The sequence below is a fragment of the Clinocottus analis genome, unplaced genomic scaffold (genome assembly GCF_023055335.1).
Source record: "Clinocottus analis isolate CAN_PGR_092001 unplaced genomic scaffold, fCliAna1.0.p SCAF_7, whole genome shotgun sequence".
In the NCBI taxonomy this organism is placed as follows: Eukaryota; Metazoa; Chordata; class Actinopteri; order Perciformes; family Cottidae; genus Clinocottus; species Clinocottus analis.
The window spans coordinates 6,148,745-6,168,788 of record NW_027176229.1 but is presented as its reverse complement, the minus strand read 5'-3'; the positions used below and the strand labels follow the sequence as shown (position 1 = coordinate 6,168,788).

At 42.1% G+C, this 20,044-nt stretch overlaps 1 protein-coding gene across 17 annotated transcripts in view; it reads right to left on the bottom strand.

The window, feature by feature from the left end:
* Positions 1-20,044, bottom strand: part of LOC137805005 (potassium channel subfamily T member 1-like) — a 63,626-nt gene that overhangs the window by 15,555 nt on the left and 28,027 nt on the right. For 12 of the 17 annotated variants that reach the window (XM_068604613.1, XM_068604621.1, XM_068604609.1 and 9 more), the window contains 18 exons: positions 14,445-14,524; positions 13,058-13,163; positions 12,435-12,503; positions 12,281-12,329; positions 12,051-12,110; positions 9,615-9,689; positions 9,263-9,346; positions 7,874-7,968; positions 6,219-6,399; positions 5,547-5,711; positions 5,218-5,354; positions 4,140-4,203; positions 3,788-3,896; positions 3,385-3,493; positions 1,751-1,900; positions 1,422-1,657; positions 1,079-1,099; positions 87-300 (listed from right to left, as the gene is read on the bottom strand). In XM_068604613.1, coding sequence (XP_068460714.1) covers positions 87-300; positions 1,079-1,099; positions 1,422-1,657; positions 1,751-1,900; positions 3,385-3,493; positions 3,788-3,896; positions 4,140-4,203; positions 5,218-5,354; positions 5,547-5,711; positions 6,219-6,399; positions 7,874-7,968; positions 9,263-9,346; positions 9,615-9,689; positions 12,051-12,110; positions 12,281-12,329; positions 12,435-12,503; positions 13,058-13,163; positions 14,445-14,524 — 2,004 coding nt within the window. The remainder of the gene's footprint in view (positions 1-86; positions 301-1,078; positions 1,100-1,421; positions 1,658-1,750; positions 1,901-3,384; positions 3,494-3,787; positions 3,897-4,139; positions 4,204-5,217; positions 5,355-5,546; positions 5,712-6,218; positions 6,400-7,873; positions 7,969-9,262; positions 9,347-9,614; positions 9,690-12,050; positions 12,111-12,280; positions 12,330-12,434; positions 12,504-13,057; positions 13,164-14,444; positions 14,525-20,044) is intronic. The other 5 variants (XM_068604616.1, XM_068604622.1, XM_068604611.1 and 2 more) reach the window with 1 other exon arrangement.

Below are 20,044 nucleotides of genomic sequence, written 5' to 3'. Positions count from 1 at the left end.
CGCAAATATGATGACGTTCCACTTGTTTTATTGCCACATGGCAATACAAAACCACAACATCTCTTCGGGTCAATAACGTCACTCACTCTGAGCCGACAGAACCCTCCTCGTCTGATTGGTTGGTCTCGTCCTCCGACTGGTCGCTGAGGAGGTCGCAGGGCAGAATGGCGGAGGAGTCGGCGATCTCGAGGACAGGCGCGATGCTCGGCCTGCGGCTTCCGGAGCCGTTCTCCGTCGGCAGGGTCAGCTTGCCGCTCTCCTCGGGAGGATCGGGGTTCTGGAGGTCGATGGCCACGGTGCCTGAAAACGACACGGGGTTATTGCACGAGCAGAAAACTCTGCGGCCATTTAGAAACAGCGTGTGCAGCACTTTAGGAATGTGTTAAGCCCTAAATGTCTTGATGAATCCAGAAGCATCGCAGAAAACACACGTGTGCTTTTTCACACTGTATGTATTATAAGTCCATGTTTAGCTTGTTCAGCATCTGTCCCCTTATTTAACCCAGCTACGTTTGACCTTGAGGAGAAAATGTATTGCACTATAGAGTTACAACAAAGAAGAACATGCAAACAGTATTGACATTGTATGTGTGTCAATTGCACGATAATATATATATATATATATATATATATATATATATATATATATATATATATATATATATATATATATATATATATATATATATATATATATATCCCTAAAGTACATCATACTGGCTTCATGGCTTCATATCAGACATTAGATACATGATGATATATGCACAAGACATATATCAGATATATCAGATACATGATGACATATGCACAATACATGTATCCATGAATACATGTATGATACATGATGATATATGCACAATTTTTATATCAGATGTATCATATACATGACTATAAATGCACAATACATATATAATCCTTTATGGGATCATTAAATACACATAAAGAGTTAAGGTGTTATTATTAATTATAATATAACAGTCTTGTGGTGTATATAATACTATCAGTTGTAAAGTTACTCCTTAAATTGCAGGACTACTGAAAATGTGTGGAAAAAGTGATGCATCATGCGCAAACTTACCATATGCAGTGGCCTGATCAACTTTCACAGGTCAAAGAAAAAGCACAACACAATAATGTCAGCCAAGAAAGTAAAAAACGCATGTGAGAAAAAAAGTCATGCATAACAGTCAGCGAAAAGCATACAGCATCACCAAGGCAGCCGCCACTCACAAGTGTGAGTAAGTAAGCATCAGCAACAAAGCATCCATTTTCTCTGTGTACATGGAAACCAACCTATGTAAAAAAATGTAAAAACTGAGTATACAGCATCTTCTACGCCCCTTTTCCTTTCTTCTCCCTTGACTAACTTCCAAACATTCTCTTTTCCTGTCTTTTTCTTTTCCCCCAGCTCAGAGTCTCACCCATGCTGGCGATGATGCTGTGCACCGGCAGCCTGGGGGGTGCGTCGTAGAGGCCGCTGACGGACAGGCCCTTGTTTTGCTTCTCCTCCTGTTTAAAGATGAAGGCCGAGTTCTCCTCCTTGGTGATGTTGATGTAGTAGCAGGTGTCTGCGGCGGCCATGATGTGGCGGGGACCCGGGTTAAGAAGGATGCTCTTGTTGTCCTCTCTCTTCACTCCGATCAAACACACACCGTACCTGTGAGGTGTGGGGGGGGAGGAAAATGACACACACACACATTAGAACATTACTGTAGTGTGTTGAGATTAAGCGAGTGGAAGTTTTACTAACTTCTTGTGGGCGTGGAAGGAGGCGTAGGTGAAACTCTTTCCATCATACTCCCCGAAAAACTTGCTGTCACATAAGCGGATGTGGTAGACCTCGTTTCCAGAGCAGCGTCCATAAATCCTCTGCCACTGCTCCGGGGACAACTGCCCCTCCCTGAAACAGCATCATCATTAAAATTACAGCAACGTAAAGTTTCAGACTCTTTCAATACAGCTGCCTGAATTAAATGTCAGAATGTAATATGACTCAAAAAGTCATTTCAATGCATAGAAGAGGGCACCTCCGATTTCCGACTTTATTTTTTAACTCAGAAGCTTCTATTTCCCCATAGACTAATACATCTATCTGACCATTTACGACCCTATACTGCCCAGCTTTCATAAATTCTAGTCAAACCAATGAAGAAAAAGGCTATACGGTCATTTTATTTTGGCAATTCATGTCTTTCCTGACTTTTAATCAATGACATAACATTTTAGTGAAGGCCAACCAAAAGGAAGTCTATTCCCAGTCCTGTCTGACCCAAGTCAGTACACATTCCCATAACGCAAATTAAAATGGATGAGCTGCGTCTGGACAGCAGTGACAATATAGTGGTCACTTTGCACAGAATATGAAAAACAGCACCAGATTAATTGCCGAGCAGGAACCAGGTAATTTTACTGACTCGACGGTGCAAAGCTTCTGCAGTCGTGACCGTACAGTAGTCAGCTCTGCAGAGACAAAAAGCAGGTGGTCTGTATTACGGGGAAAAACTCTGCTGCGGGTGTGTAACTCACCTTTCTTTATTACTAATATTTCAACATGAATGATGACACGAAGGGATATAAAAAATTAACGGCGCACTCTAATTTAGCAAGATGAAATGTTGACTTGGCGAAAGCTACAAGGGAAGAGAGATGTCCCGCTCTCTTGCTACTGCACAAAACCACTTTGAGCAAATAAAGTTAACTCGGGTCATGAACAAGTTTAATATGTCAAGAACGCTGTCAACTCAAATCACAGTTTTAACCAAATAAACCTAAAAGAATAGTTCAACTTTTTGGGAGATACCTTTTCTTGCTGGGGTGAAACTATTGATACTACTCTCACAGTGCACAAGACGCTGTAGACAGAAGACAGTGAGCTGAGCTTAGCATAAACAAATAAACAGGAAAACACAACCTGGCTCTGTCAAACCATAATATAATCTGACAACTAGGATCTCTAAAGCTCCACGTTTCACAGTATCGTGTTTATTTAATCTGTTCAAAAACCTTTTGGGAGGCAAATTTTGTTAGATACGGACTGAGCTAATTCTTTACACCTGTTTCCGGCCATTATGCTAAGCTAAGCTAAGCATCGCATCATGTTTAATTGACAGATATTTGAGTTGTTATCGATCTACGCAAAGAACTCGAAGCAAAAATGCGAAGAAGTGCATTTCCTCAGGGATCAAAATTGAAACAATTAGATTTCTTTGACTGTGAGAGCACTTTCTTGAATTTGATAACTTTTAAAGTGCAAAGTTTGTACAGAATATTACTTTGAGAAAGTTGCAGGACCACAACAATAAAAAGGAAACATGGTCAGCGGAAAGCACTGTAAATCCACAAACTGCTCATGTTAATTGCCATAATTACATAGCATGTACTCACTGTCCTCTGGAGGTGTGAACCAGGAGTGTGACTAAGGTCGACGTGGCGGGACACACGCAGTTTAGCGCCAACATGGCATACTTGAACTCCTCTTCACAAACTACGTGATCTGATTCAAAACGGATAAATTGCAATAATACAAAATGTTAGACTAATTGTTGTTAGGCTGGGTTGCACCAACAACAATAATTTGTCTAAACCCGTTTAACTTTGAATTATGTTGCCCCAAAGTTCGAAACTATCTTAAAAATAAAATGACATCAAAACCTTTCTTTAAACATCAGTTTGTTTTTTTATTCTGAGCTTAAGGAAGTTTAAGCTTCAAAAAAAAGGCAGCAATTTCAAAATGAATTGAGTAAAATAATCAAGTAATCAATAAGTCGGCAGTCTTTACGACACTTACCTGCAAACTTAACATGGAATTTATTTTCTGGTTTGAGAATTTGGACGTAGAGAGGGCAATTCGGAGCAAAATCTTTTGCAGCCCAAGCTCTCAAAATAGTCTGATGATCCTGTGGGACAAAGAAAAGGCTCCATTTCACTTATGCAGCAACTCATTTGTAGACGCAATACAAATTTTATGGACGATAAAGTTTCACTCAGAGACTCAACGTGCTCCCAATACTCGATGGCATGGCCACAACGTCGTGAATATATCCAACGAGGAGGGGAGTGTGATGGGAAATCGCTCCATTTAAATCACTGTTAGAGAGAGATTGTTTGTACTGGACTTGATTCCTGTTGATGAGACTCACAGCAGCAGTTCGGTCGACCTCGTTCCTGCTGCTGAGGATGAAGCAGGCCTCAGCATCGTCCATCCTGAGCACGGATAGCGAGAGGAGACAGAAAGAAACACAACTGTGATGACTGCGAGGAGGACATTCTGCCAAACGTAAAAGACATTATTTATGGGGATCAATGCTTTGTAGAAAAGCCAGGCAGGGGTGAGCACCAATGTCCTGTGACAAAAGCTTTACGGCCCCATTCTAGTGGGTGAACAATCCCGCTGATGTTCGACACAAGCACACACAGGAGGCAGAGACTGTTTATTTGTGACAGGAGACACACATGGTCTGAGACATGAAATGTTTGACATCTTTCAGCCGAACAGAGCTGCTGTCTCTATGAGGTTTACCTGTGTTCAAAAAAAAAAATCTCTAACACATTGGTGCGCGAAATTGCCCTTGAATCTAATTACCTGCGTAACTTTGCACACTGAAGAGGGGCTCTTGGAAAAGGAGACGGGCTACTTAACAGATATATTTCACTGGTATCTCATCACAAGCTGCAAAACCTTTGCCAGCAAGCAGCAAGAGCAGCCTGAATGGCCCACTGGTGCCGCAATATTTTGCAGACAGAGACAAAAATAATATGTCAAACATATTCCTGCGTGATCCACCAGTCTCTATTGCTGCCTATCCTTTGTGGCCTTTGATGTGAGCAGATGATCAATGTAGAGTGAAATCCCGTTACACTGATGTGCAAGCAGAGTGCAGCCAAGTGAACGCGTAAGTACCTGCTCCTCCATGTGAGCACTTACTGGACTCCGATTTGCCAGTGGAGACCTTAAACTTTACATTAACATTTGAAGTAATTTCAAGATTCTTCTCCAGAACTTAAAATGAATAAAGCATGGATTTTTGTTCGAGACTTCGAGTCAAACTTTGTAAAAATAGCACATGATCTGCAGGTTTAATGACTCACTTCAGACATTAAGGCCGGGGTCTGGTTTCACGTAGCCGGATCTTCACATTGAGTTGCCATTAAATACACTATTTGGTGCACGCAGCATATGCGGCTAAATGAAAGCATGCATGCAACACTTGAACTCACTTGGCCCTCATCAAGTCCTGGTCTTTGAGGGCAGATCCTTGAAGGTAGATGACCCTCTGGGACCAGAGTGGGATCTGGAGAATACGGCGAACCTGAATGTCTATCTCCGTTGGACACAGGATCACGACGTAGTAGTCCTGCAAAACAAGGTTTACGAATGCATTCACTTCAACCATGCGATAGCTTTTTTTATCGTATGTGAGAAAATGGAATAAAGTTTATGTACCGAAACAGAAATCTTTAGTTATTGTCATCCTGCTTATCACTTAACCATTCCTGTGTTGCTGGGATAAAGCAACTGACCACAAACAACGGTTTTGTTTTGCTACCTGTAGTCTCGGATGAGCGTAGAACTCGTTGAGGAAATCCATCAGCAGGTCGATCTTCAGCGAGCTGACACACAAGACCACATGTTTCTCTGTCTGTGCCCGATGGCGGCTGTAGTTCCCTCCTAACTTCTGGCTCTCCATCCACAGGTACGCTAGTTCTTCAAACTGACAACAACATCGGCGGGATGTCAAATGCAACCAGCCATTAATAATACATGGCAATTGATTAGCTGTCCGGACGGTTAAAGCACTGAAGTGAAAACTGCTAATGCAGTAGTTTGCCAGGCAGCATGAACTCATTTCTATTCCTTCCCCAGGACGTCTGGGGAACATTCAAACAAGCGTTTGTGGTCGTAGAAAATAAATAGAACGGCGAAAAGGTAGATTTATCATGCAGCAAGCGTGACCCGATATGACTTGGCCTGAATTTTTTGTACAATTTGCCGACGTCTTCCGCAGCCAAAAATGTCAGAAGAGAAAGCACTTTATTACGTTTGTATCTTGTATCCTGTAAGAAAATGTCATTTCATGTTTGATAACAGTCCCACAAAGGTCATCACCAGATGCAGAACACGACAAGAATTGCTGATGATGAGGAGACGGCACTGAGTACCAGACAAGGTTTACTGAAGTGTGCAACCCTTCCAGGTGAGTTCACCCTGCATTCATTACCTGCAGTGGGAGCACCACCAGCGCGACACAGATGAGAATGACCACAAGCAGCTGGGAGGGCCAGATTTGTGGCGTGACGTCCCCGTAACCCACGGTGGAGAAGGTGACGATGCAGAAATAGAAGGCATCAAACAGGGACAGGTGCGCCCCGGCTCGCTCTAGATGCTGGATCCCACAAGCTCTGCGGAAAGATGGGGGAATTATCGTATATGGTGCTTCATCAGGCATGTCTCCTAGGGGTAATGATTATTAAAATATGTAAGCTTACTAGGGGAAGCTGTTTCAGCCCAGTAGACTGGATATTAAACTCTATTTGCATGAGATCAAAGGGCAGTAGAGTAAATACACCTTAGGCTTCTCACCAGTGTGTTATTTAAAGTGACACTATTGATTCTCCGTCGGTTCCACCTCCCAGCTTCTGCCAATGTATTTGTAATTGTTTAATTGATGAGTTAGAGATTTAATGAAACCCTCAGAGGGGAATGCCAATTTCTGAATGTACGGAGTGAAGAAGGGAGGTGCCGACCAAGTAGGTGCATAAAGGTACAGTGTGTAGCATTGAGGAGGATATTCTGGCAGAAATTGAGTATAATAATATCAAGCCTGTTTTCTTTAGTGTATAATCATCTGAAAATATAAATAGTTGTGTTTAGTTGCCGTTTATATCTTCACGCAGCTGCCAGTCATGTTTCTACCGTAGCCTAAAACGAGACATTTACTTTTTTGTGTTTTAGCATCGGCCACCATAGTTCTCCTACAAGTTCGCCTTCAAGAAAAGTTTGCGTTTACTCACCGCCAAATCCTACACACTAGACCTCTAGAAGGAATACTTCTCCCACAAATTGTATATGAGTTACTCATCTAAAACCTAAAAAAGACGTTATTTAAAAAAAAAACACTTCCTCATAAACAGGCGTGCTAATCGCATTGTGAGTCCAAAAAGCATTAAATTGTTGTGTTTTAGCAAAAATCCATGAGACTTGGAATATTTGCAAATATTGTGCGAGGGGTTGAAATCATATGTTTTGATATATATATAGTTGTTATTTCAATTCATGAAGACTTCTGTCCATTAATAGATTCTACGGTCAACGTGAAGTAATGAAAGAGAAACATTTCCTTTTTTAAGAATGAAAGGGTGAGTAACCCAGGGTGAGTAATTGATATACAAATGATCATTTTATAGCTGAAGTATTCCCTTAAAGAGCTAAAGATATAAGTGACTGCTTTGATAAAACCACATTGGTTTGATAAAAGCAGAAATGAATAAGACAAAACAAACTGAGAATCATCTTTTCCTGTGGTGTTTTCTTGCCGTTATTTTTATCACTATTTTTTTGTCACAAAAGTTTTGCATTTACATGTATTTCCATTTTAGAAAGTTATATATTTACCACTAGCGTTTGCCAGATAACGTGGCTAACTGGCCTTATATTTCATAGCCAACTTCATTTCGTCAGATAAAACTTGAACTACATGTTCAATCTCCGCTATTACAACGTATAGCTTCTTCCAAACAATCCACCTCGTCTACAACACGCACGACAGTGAAACTGTGCTAGAACTTTTTGTTTTCTGGGCCGTGCGGTGCACAGTTGACACAGATTTTGCAGCGAGAGACCATAAACAGGAAACCCATGTCGAGGTTCACTCACCCAGTGAAAACCAGACACAGTAAGGTGCAGATGAGGATGAACACCTGGTTGAACATGGCAGAGTGGGTCCTCTGGATGGCGCGATGGAAGTCATTCTGCACATGGGGAAAAAGAGATTACTAGACAGCTGGGTTTTTATAATCATATCCATACCAATGACTGCTAATTGAGATACATTGACGTCTTTAACATGTGTTAGTCTGTTACTGTCTTCATACTGATTAACTTTGCCCTGTTGACGGTCATGATGGATACGAATCATTAACAAACAAAAGAAATCTGCCAGACATTCGTTACACACTGTCCTACATCGCATTTCCTCCTACTCCGTATTGAGATGTAGCAGCTCAAGACTCATTTCCAGTTGCACCTTGTTAGCATGTTCTGCCTGCCACCGCCTCTCTTCCTCGCCTCTCCAAACTGTCCCTGTTTTCACTCCATGTGCTGGTCCGCTTGGCCTGGGATTCTACCATCTGCCCAACTAGCGCCTTGGCATGAGGCTCCTACTCTGTCATGGTCTCATCTGAATCACAGCGAGAGAACACACTACGCCAGTTGTACACCATCTAATTGGTTTGAATTCCATGTTGCAGCACCTACTGTATCATAAATCCTGGACAATATTGACACTCTGTGTACCAGACAGTTTTTCTACCCCTTATATGTTTGTATGCTGCATTGCAGTATTTTGTTCTGCCTGCATTAGCTGTTGGTGCTGCCTGTGTTTATAATGCACTGTGGCCCCCTACACACTATATTTAGCATTTTCTTGTTCCGTTTAGGCCTACAATATATTAAGTATTTGCACGCTCTGCAGTTGCATCATTAATCCCCAGCAACAACTGTTGGTCGCATCATAATAATCAACTGAACGAGTGTGAGTCATAAGTAGCTGCCTATGAAACCATCCATACGAGACACATATCCTAAGTAAAATGCTGTAATATGGATGTGAGTCAATATTAATGCAGCAAGCCCTTAACGCTGACAATGATTTGATCATGCGTTAACTGCATGTTGTTGTTTTTAGCTTTAGGGAGGGACTTAACATGCCGCACACAGCTGCTGCACTTTAAATATCTACCAGACGGCGTAATTCAGACCTGGGCTTTTTAGTCCGGCCCACATGAGGTCAATCAAAAAAGCACGCCATGAATGCAATACAATGGCACTGCTTTAACTTTGAAGGCAATTTACGTATGTGCGCGTGTGTGCCCACGCAGCCTCAGCGACAGGCAGTGTTGCCAACTTGACGCTTTAAGACTGACGTGACAGCGAGAATTGTTCTGCAGCTTGTGTCATCAACGGGCAGCGGGTGCTGCCGCGAGCCCCTGCGCCGTCCCAAAGCGTCAACAGGCGGTCAGTTTTATAACTATGGAAAATACTTACAATCATGTTCTCCAGGGCACCTTTGGCAAGCCAGCAGTTTAGAAACACCGGGACAAAGATGTTCCTCAATGGAGACCAGAAGATCTTCAGGGAGGAGAGGGAAAAAAATACGGAAGAGAGAAAGGGTGAAAACCATCAGTGTTATATTTACCCGTAAACATTCCTGAGACACGAAAGGATGGTTATTGTAGAGGGAAGAAAATAAATTAAATATGCCCTTGGATGAAGTAGACATAGTAATTGGGCTTTAAGCATAGATTATTGTATCGCTCAGAGCCAAAATGACCTTGAGTGTTAATGCATTTGTTAATGAAACATATTGACTGCTCAGGTGATTAAACTAATTACTCACTGTAATTATGAATGGAACTGAATTGATCATCTCCAATATGAAGGATATCTGGAAGATCTGCTCCCAAATGTTCCCCTGGAAAGCAAGTTGATGGAAAATGAGAAAAGATTCAATACACCAGTGCAGGCACAGATTATTTTAGAAAGAAGTGTAACTCCAGTGATAATGACCATCAGCAGAAACTTGAGGTATTCCAAGAGGATACATAATGCTAATACCTTTACTTACTACTTGCACGGTTCCCACTCTTAAATGCATGTGGAAACCTTTTGAGGGGCACAAAGTGCACCTTTAGAGGACTCTCATAGATGAAAGGAAAACAGCACTTCCAGCCCTGTGAACTGGTTTATGTAACTTGTAACTGTGCGTGACGTCCGAGTCTAAAATTGGTAGCGAAAGTCTTCGAGCGCCGTGTCTCTCCGATAGCAATACTCTATTTCAGGCAAGAGGACAATGGTTTTGTATGTTGTGAGTTGTACGTCCCTGTTACTCTTATAATAAAATATAATGTGAGCTGATCAAAGCTGGAACGGAGAGGTTGGTACTTAATGCTGTGTCGGGAAACAACACTCATTGACCTGGTTTTGTTCTTGAGGCATTCAATACAAGTGCCTGTTTGTGGAGCACATTAATGATACTTGTGCAGTGTGTGTATACGCAGACACAGAAATATTATCATAACCTTTGTAATTCAATCTCTCTTGACCACAAAGGCTTTCCTCTAGATCTTATGTCTTTTTGAAGAGTTGACTGTGTAAACCACTTGTATGTTGATTTCTTCCATAGGTTATGCAAATCAAGCTTATTAGTGCCCCACAACTTTTACATGCCGAATCGTGTATTCAATAAGGGCTACAATGAAGAAAGGCCAAGCTATTGACAAACAACATCGTGAGGGGTGGGGAGGAGGGGGTCTGAAAATACTTTGTGGGCACTGTGCAAGCTGTAGGCCAGATAATAAAGTACACTGCCTGGCCAAAAAAAATTACTACTGCCTACTGTACAAGCCTGTGGGGGCAGTGCTGTGATCTGGGGTTGCTGCAGTTGCTCAGGTTTAGGTTCAGCAATGACCAGGTTATTCTCCATCAATGGGTTTTTTTCTTCCCTGATGGCCCGAGCATATTCCAAGATGACAAGGCTAGGATTCATCGGGTTCAAATTGTGAAAGAGTGGTTCGGGAAGCATGAGACATCATTTTCACACATGGAGTTTAGACCTGAACCCCATTGAGAATCTCTGGGATGTGCTGGAGAAGGCTTTACGCAGCAGTCAGGCTCTACCATCATCAAAACAAGATCTTGGTGAGAAATTAATGCACTGGACACTGGACGGACATAAATCTTGTGACATTGCAGAAGCTTATCGAGCCGTAATCAAAGTGAAAGGCGGTCCAACCAAATATTAATGCGTGTGACCTTTTTTTTGGCAAGGCAGTGTACATACATACCGTGAAAGTATGGTGGCAGCTAAGCACAGTCAGTCAAACGATAAGCGCGTGGGACTAAATACTAATCCCATATTGAGAGTGCAACAGAGTTTACGGGGTGCAGTTCAGTTGTGGCCTATGACGCTTTTAAAAAGCTTAGTGGAGAAAATACAAGTGTGGTTTTATCAGTCGCTGAACAAAACAGGATTTTCTCTTTCTTAAATACACATAAAATATGTCCCTAAACAGTCATCTGAGAAAGGGGGGGAAAAGAGACATGGCAAGACATGAAAAGAATACAAGAAACTGAAAATATATATATTTTTAAAACAGACATGACTCAGCGGGTCACCACAGGGGGAAAAGCTGAAACGTACAGAACAACATGTCCGAGAGACACTAACAGTCTCAGAGAAGCAAAGCTAAATGTTCAAGCAAAGCGCATCTTTCCAGTTGTATTTCTACAGTTGTACTGGACTGCATTAAATCGCAGGGGCTTTTTAATATGTTGTCAACCTCTTTATAAACTGTCCATCTCCCTCTGCTTATCCCGGAGCTTTCGCAGTGGAGGAATCTTACAAAGACTGACCCTTTGTATTTGTATATATTCACGGCAACTTGAGGTATTCCAAGAGGATACATAATGCTGATACCTTTACTCACTACTTGCACAGTTCCCACTTTTAAATGCACGTGGAAACCTTTTGAGGGGCACAAAGTGCACCTTTAGAGGACTCTCATAGATAAAAGGAAAACAGCACTTCCAGCCCTGTGAACTGGTTTATGTAACTTGTAACTGTGCGTGACGTTTGAGTCTAAAATTGGTAGCTAAAGTCTTCGAGCCCCGTGTCTCTCCGATAGGTGCACTGCTTGGCATCGGCACTTGGACTAGCAACTGAAAGCTGTCGGCTCACGAGGGAGAACAAACAAGGTGTGCGACACTTTGATCAGACGGTTGTTTGACGTCAACTCGGCTTAAAGAGAAGAGAAACGGTGCACCGGTTCCTTACCTTGTAGCTGAGATATGTGATCAGCACGGTCTCCAAGAAACTGATTAAGGCCACTGTCACCTGGAGCAGAGAGGAGAGGGAGACCAGTTAACCCAGCAACGGACATCTCGCCTCTTCTGCAATGCTTGTATCTTAAACATGGCTGTTGGAGGGTCTGGGTTGCTTTAACACGTAGTTCAAGCAGTGGAATTTGGTTCATGTGTGTTTTATTCGACGGTTATTAGTCTCACCTGTATCGCCCACACAGGTTCCCGTCTGCTAACGCAGAAAATCAACGACCTGTCGAAAAACATAAGAAGGTTTTCTTTGGCGGACCTCCATGTAATTGCAACATCAACACTGAACTTCAGTTTATAATTAAATGCCATTAAGACGGAAACATACCAGTCAATTCCTGCCGAGTCTGCTGTATTGTTGTGGTAGTTGTTGCTGCTGTGGCTGCGATATATTACACTGCGGAGAAAAACGGCAACAGGGGAAATACGAGTGTGAACGTGTGTCTGTGTAAACATGCCCACTGGGAAACATTTTGTTTAGTTGGTATGTTGCCATAAAGAACAAACCCACATGTCTCCAAAAGCTACTGGCAGTGAGAACAATACAAACAATCCACTACTTCCACATGACTGCACAGACGGAGCAACACACAAAAATAAAATCTCTTCATCCCTTCAAAATAAATAAGAAAACATTAGGATGGCATCAAAAACCACATGTTATGTGGTTTTTAGATTTGAGAGTAATTCTCAATTAGAAACCCGTAGCCATATTCCAAGTGATGAAAGCGACATTTGAATATAAATAAATGTTCTCTGGTCTTATTATTTCTTTCCCATTTGTTGCTCTATGCACATGGCATGGGGAAAATATTCTTGAAAGAATCCTCTGGCATACGAAAGTGATGGAGTTAATTTCAAATATAATACCAGAGGATAACAACAGATGTCATTAAAGCTGAAAAGAAGACAGTTATGAGTGGGGCTGCAACTGCAGAGAGTGACTCTCACCACGGGTTTACGTTGTCCTCCTTGGGGTTATCCAGGGTGACCCTCAGCATGTAGAGGACACAGGTGAGAATCTTCAGCGAGAAGTTGAACAGGCGGATTCTCAGGCCTGTGGACCAACACAGACAAACGGACATGACGATCGCCTAAAAAGAATTTGTTTAGGCCTTTGATATTTTGGTTGCGTTGCTTTAAAGCTCGTCACACTTTTCCCACAATTGTCCATCGTCTAAAGTTCAGCCAGTGTTGTGACCACCTGTGTCATTGTGAGTCGACTGCTGACGACAGGTGCAGCCGGATCTCTCCTCAGTAGAAAGTTGACACCGCTTGAACAGTTGTTTCGCTGCATAAACTGCCATTAGTAAAAGGTTTAAAAAGAGGCCAGATGTGTTGAAGACCTGAAGCGTGACTAATGCAGTTTTATGCCGCTCTGGCACCTTGTCACAACGGATTTTCTCTGAAGCACGGCTTTCAAATCCTCCCAAGAATAAAGCAACAAAATAATCCCAGGACTTTAATGGACATCAAACATGGAGAAAAAGGAAGATCAATGATATCAAGATAAATTACTGATGGGATGGCACAGAAAAAGGGAAAGCAGGATTCTAATGTTTGAATAAGTGCAGGCGATCACTAGTAGGCACACACCACCACCAAATATGCAGAACAACAATGTGGCAGTAGACAGCCTGCTGGGCAGATGGTGGCGCTAGTTGTATTACCCAATTCCAATCAGCCTTGGCAGCTTCCCTAATATCTTGTGACACCGACCTCTTCAGATGAAGCAGGTGTCGATGTTAAAAGGATTTGAGACAAACAAAGCAAACAAACAAACAAACAGTGACGGCATAGAGCAACAGACCCCTGCAGCCTGGTCTGACATTTACTTTAGAGTCTGCTAAAGTCAAAGACCGCGGTGGCTCATTGAGAGCGACAAGTTGAGGGAAAGACGGCAGATGTCATTACCGAGGACACGTCAACACCGTGTTCAACCAGGGACACAGAGTTCTGAAATCAAACATTGTCACAACAAGATGCAAAAGAGCAGCTTCCAGACACGATGCACCAAACTGCTGTGCTGCACCAGTGACTCCGTCAGTGATTTTTGTGGCATCGCCGCTTTTATCTTTGATTGAGAAAAACACTGCAGCGCTGCCTCATTTATCAACAAATGAGCCGTGCTCTCTGTACAGTAGGAGTGCACACAGCAAGGACAATATCTTACGATGAGGCAGCCAATAGCCCGACTGAAACAGAAATATGATATGCGTCGTCACTGGCTGCAATGTCCCACACTATATTTGTATTTGTCCACTTAGCTCTGAGAAAATCAAGCGGCAGCAAGCCTCTTTTGCATTATCGTGTGATGCTCCCCGTCGGCTATACTTACTTGACCTTTGGTTTTTGATGAAAAAAAGCTTCAGCCTCTCCTTGAAGGTGTTTTCATTCACATAGAACTCCACCTGCACCCTGTGGGGAAGCAGTCACATGTGTAAATGTACACAGGTCAGCATGCACGCAGCACAGTTGCAACATATATAGACACACACAGAGAAATGACCAAACACTGTTAATCTTACCTTGGTAGTGTCTAATCAGGCGGGAGAAAAAGCAGTGGAATTGCAGTGATATTACTTTGGCTACAGACCAGGACAATACTCGGTTTTGGTACAGATACCAAAATGAAATACTTGGTTTGCGGAATAAAAAACACATTTTAGAACATACATACATACATAATGGATACATTTCGGTAAATACACAAAAGGTATTGAGGTTTAATACCCAGACTTTGTTTGCATCCTGCTATCGTAAACAAAACAAAAAAAGAAAAAAACATTGGTAATGTAAATTGTGCCATTGCCATAATAGCGAGTGCTTTGTGTGAAAAACCAGTGCAGGAAAAGGCTGGGCAAGACTTCCATCTGATACATTAATTATATTACCATCCATTTACCGTCAGTCTTTAAAAACTCCCCTTCCCAGTGCAATAAAAAAAATCAACCACAAATGCATAAGCTTGAAACTTAATCTGCAGCACTGCTGCTTGTTAAATAATGCAGATTATTACATAAATAAATGGCCCATTTTTTCTTATTCTCCAAACACCGACATTCCCCTTATGGTGCACCCACCAGCCAGGACTTATAGGCATTATGTAAAGATATAACACATGCAAAGTCACGGTTTTGTTAATTACTCCGAGGCCTTCCATCATTCAAATTGATCAATTTGTGCGTGTACCAGGGACCAAAGAGGGTGATAATACTTTCTATTTGCACTTAATATTTCATGAGCACAATTAAAACCCAACCACGTAATCTGAAATGGTTTTTTTACGACCGTCTGTCTCACTGCCTGCTTTACACTGAGCATTACCACAAAGGAGTCCATTTATAAATGACAATCACCTCCAACCTTAAAAACTCCTCGCCCTAAAATTAACTGTTTTCTCTCTCATGACAAATCTTTAGGGCGACATAATGGACTTTGAAAAGGCGTGGGAGCTTGACCAAACGGCCTCTTAAGTATCTACTGTAGATGGGTTCGTTGAATACAGGTAGTGAGACAGGTCTATTAACAGTTTATGTAATGTCGAGAGCGTGTTGTCGCTAATGAGCATGCAGGAGGAATTAACCACGGCCTCGTGGTTACAAGAGGGATCCTTCAGCGCCTGACGAGATGAGTGCAGGGAGCAAAAAGACAAGCGAGGAGCGTAGGCGGGCAATTACAGCAGCCAAATCCCAAGATAGGTATGTATGTGCGGATTAAGAGTGTAGGTGGAAGAAAGAATAGGAGATGTGCGCCATCATCCAGCTGTTGCCCTCTCTCTCCCTTTTTCCGGCTCTATCTCCATGGAGACAGCTTCCCAGGCAGGACATGTTCACGGCGGGCTGCGTCTGCGTGTTGAGCGGTTCCAGTACAAGGAATTACCCGCTGCTGCGCACACGTACATGCACGTTTACTTGTCTATAGGCACATATGAAAATCTGGAGATCAAGAAAGATTGTCGTCTCCGTTGACACAGCCGTCAGAACGCACACAGACAACAACCATACAGGCTTCATGTTTACCCAGCTGGACTACAGACACCTGACCTGTATTACAGTCTGTAAACATTGGGGCGGAGACACGTTATCGGTTGTGTTGGCTCTGTATTATTTGATGACATCTTTTTTTTATGAAACCATGATTATGATTTAAGGGTAATGACTTTATCTCAGTTTGAGGGTGTTTCTTCTATCCATACTGGCAAAACCGCATGGAGAGGATATTATAACATGTTTAGGCATTCTTGCAGCAGAGCTGTTTCTTGCTCCATAGCTTTGCTTTTGCTGGTTGTTTAAGGCTCCCGTGCCAGAATATTTCTGTATTCTTATTAACTTGCTTCTTTTCTTTCGTGCAGTAGGCTCGTGCGAGTGCACTGCGTCCGAGTCAGCGAACGCTCCCGACTTCAGATAACTGTGTCCTGCGACTTCCACCTGCGCATGAATGAGTGCATGATAAAGGCTCCAAAACCACCGTATGCGGCAACACATCCTGACCCGTATGTGCTTTATTGAAGTCCTGCTTTCTAAGATCCATAGAGGAAAGTGTAAAATCCTTTCCAGAGCCAGCAGCCAAATTCATTCATTCATCCAGGGACCTGCAGAAGCCGAGGAATGGGGAAAAATAACAAGTGTTGAAATGATTCGATATGAAAAACATCTCGCCCCAGCAAGGCGGTCGATGAGGTGGGTTAAAAAATTTAAGTCGTTCTGCAGTTTATTGTTGTGTTATACAATAGCAACAATAGCCAATTTAAAATCATTGTGATATTTTTGGCTATATGAATGGACATTTGGAATTGTATTGCCCTGCTATGATTTGCATTGCCAAACAGGACAAAGGAAATATAATTATTTAATGTCATTCATTTTGGGTTTTAAAACTCAAACTTGCTTCAAAGTAATGAAATATACAACAGATTAGTGAAGAAAAAAATATCCTTTCTACAATGCCTACACTTGACCCAATATGAACGCCGTCAACATCCGTATTCCTCACTATAATTTCATAATAAAGAAAATGTGACCCTGTCAAACACTTACAGACCACAGTGTTAGCGGTTTTGTTTTTTGACCACGTAAGCAAAAGGTTACTTGTTATGTTAAAGCAATTGTCAACCCCTAAAACACAAATGAAAATAAATGTATTTTTCTAAGGAGCTCTGACTCAAATGGCTCTTCTTCCAGCTTGGTGACTGCCACTCACTGCAGGACAACAGCAATAACCTTTAAGTACTTAGGCTCTTTTCTTTGGCATCTCTGTTGTTTACAAACCATCACCACCAATCCATGGACATTAGCTCGACATCACAAATACAAACAAGAGCTATTTGAATATCCGAGACAGACAGGTCTTAGCCTTAAGAAGAGACACTCCTACTTCCCTCAATAGAAGATAAAAGGTGGATGGCCAGGAAACTTTGCACATATTCACAATAGATGGGAAAGACCTTTTGTCCTCAATTAACAGGTCTACAATTAACAGGTCTACATGGTTTGTGAAGCCTTTTGTACATATAACAGAACTAGTATACAAGGTGTGTGATCATAATGAAGGCAATGAGGAGCAAAAGAAAGAGAGGAAGAGGGAGCTGGAGGGAACAACTTGTGATCAAGCCTTCAGTGTTTAAGTAAATACACAGAGTGCTTCATGACTGTTGGAAGTGATAGGATTACAATTTGATGCACCCTCGCCTGAAACAGAGAGTATAACTGCATTATAGACTCTGTAAATAAAACATCAAACTGTTGATGGTTATCACCTGAGGCTAAAAGGATCAAGGGAACTCTGAGCAACAAAAGGTCTATCTTGAAACAACCCTGTGTCCAGCAAAAATATATTCCCATCCAGTGAATCTTTTGTTCGGAAGGTAAAACATTCTCCACTTGGGTAGGTTTAGTAAGAAAAACATGATTTGTCTGAAGATGACCTTCGAATTAAACCAAAACAAGCTTCTGTATGCTCTCGATTCAAAGCAGCAATATAATCCTGTACACAGTCTCGTAATGTCCGGTTGGGTCGAGGGCATAGTGTACAATCAGCATAAAGTACTTCACCTAAAAAACTATACTACCACAAGTTTTGGCAAAGCAACAGATGTGGCAAATACTTTCCCTGTTAATTCTGACCAATTGGAGTTAAACTACACACTCGGGTTCAACGTGTGTGTTGTTCTTATCCTGCGATCTTGCCCTGACACAAATTGTTTGGTTTTTTTCAGATTTGTGGTTAACAGCAAAGACTAAAAGAAACCGCCATGTCTTATCCACCTTGCTCTTAAACTTGGGGCAAACTGTGCAAAATAAAAAGTTAAACTTTCCTTCGCCGACGTCCAACGTCGCCATTTAAACTCCTGTTTACAGGATAACTGAAATACTTGCTGCACCTCAGCTCACAATCTTCATCTTTTTCCACCACCATTTTCTTGCAAATGCCCAAATGGATATTGTGCGTGTGCAAGTCGCAACAGAGATGAGAAGGAGGCGAGACGGCTCAAGTTTCAAGTCAAGTTTATTTCAAAATTACTGAAGTTAACCAGAGTGCTGCACTTTGGCCAAACAACAATACAATATATAAGATATCTCACTCCTTAGCTGCTTCCATCATCAGCTCTGGTAACAAAGCTTGCAAGCCTTATTGTTGAGCCCGGCACACTATATCATGGTTAACAATAAGATCCAGACCTTTGGGCACAGAATCAGAAGAACATGGACCATTACCACGCCATCTTGTTCCCTCCCTTCTGCTTGTCGAAAATAGAAACCTTCCCATACACCACCCTCACACATGTGCTGGGTATAAAACCTGCAAAGAATAGAAAAATTACACTTGAATATGAATATTTAAACGCTGTGGACATCTTTCTTATCCTCCACTTCTGTCCCATTAAGCTTCATCTAAAACTTCTCATGGACCAGACACGAGCTTTACAAAAATGTAAAGTATGTCAAATGGATACTGAAAGCACGACTTTCAACGGGGATATGTAAGAGTTTCTGTTGTAATCAGACATGAAAGAGCGGGCACAGGTCATTTCTGGTCCTCCAAGGCAGCGGCCCCCAACCACCAGGCCGCGGCCCGGTACCGGTCCGTGAGTCTCTTAGTACCGGACCGCACAGAATGAATGAATGAAAAAAATGTTCGGAAGATGTTTTAATTTGAAAAATGACCGGATACAACAGTCTGTGCGTCTGAGCCCAAGAGGTTACGTAATACGTTACCCCAAAAATTAAACTTAAGTCTTTTCCAACTCTGCCGGTTAGTTAGTTGTGCTCTAAAATCAAGGCAGAATATCCTGAGATCGCCAAAAAAGCTCAGAAAACCCTGCCTCCATTTCCAACATCCTGTCTTTATGAGGCGGGTTTAAATTACACAGTAGACCGGATATAAAAAAAAACACGTCGGGTCTCTCCCATCACCCTGACCCGGCTCCTTACAGAGAGACGAGCTCAGGACTCCCACTAATTCGGCGTAATTGTGAGTTGTATTTTAGAGCACTTTATTATTGTCTTCATGCCAGTCCTATCATTTTATGATGTCATATTTATCGCCCAAACCGTGAAGGCCGGTCCGTGAAAATATTGCCTGACACGAAACCGGTCAGTGGTGGAAAAGAGGTTGGGGACTGCTGCTCCAAGGCATTTTGTAAGCATAAGCAGCTCTATGTGTGCATTGGAGTTGTGGAGCGGGTTATCGCTGTTCTGTGTGTGTACATATGTTCAAGGACGCAGAAATCCCTTTAGAGTTTTTTCCCCAAAGCTTTTTGCAAGTGTAAGTGCAGAGCAGCACAATTTATTATATTTTTACCATGAAATCAGCATGTCAAGAGATGCTGATTCAAAGCAGTTGTCACTTGTCTTTCAAGGACTATGAAAGGGTTCTGACACAAGTGTGAAGATATAATGAGTGCTGCTCACTTTATGGACGACTACACGGTTTGTG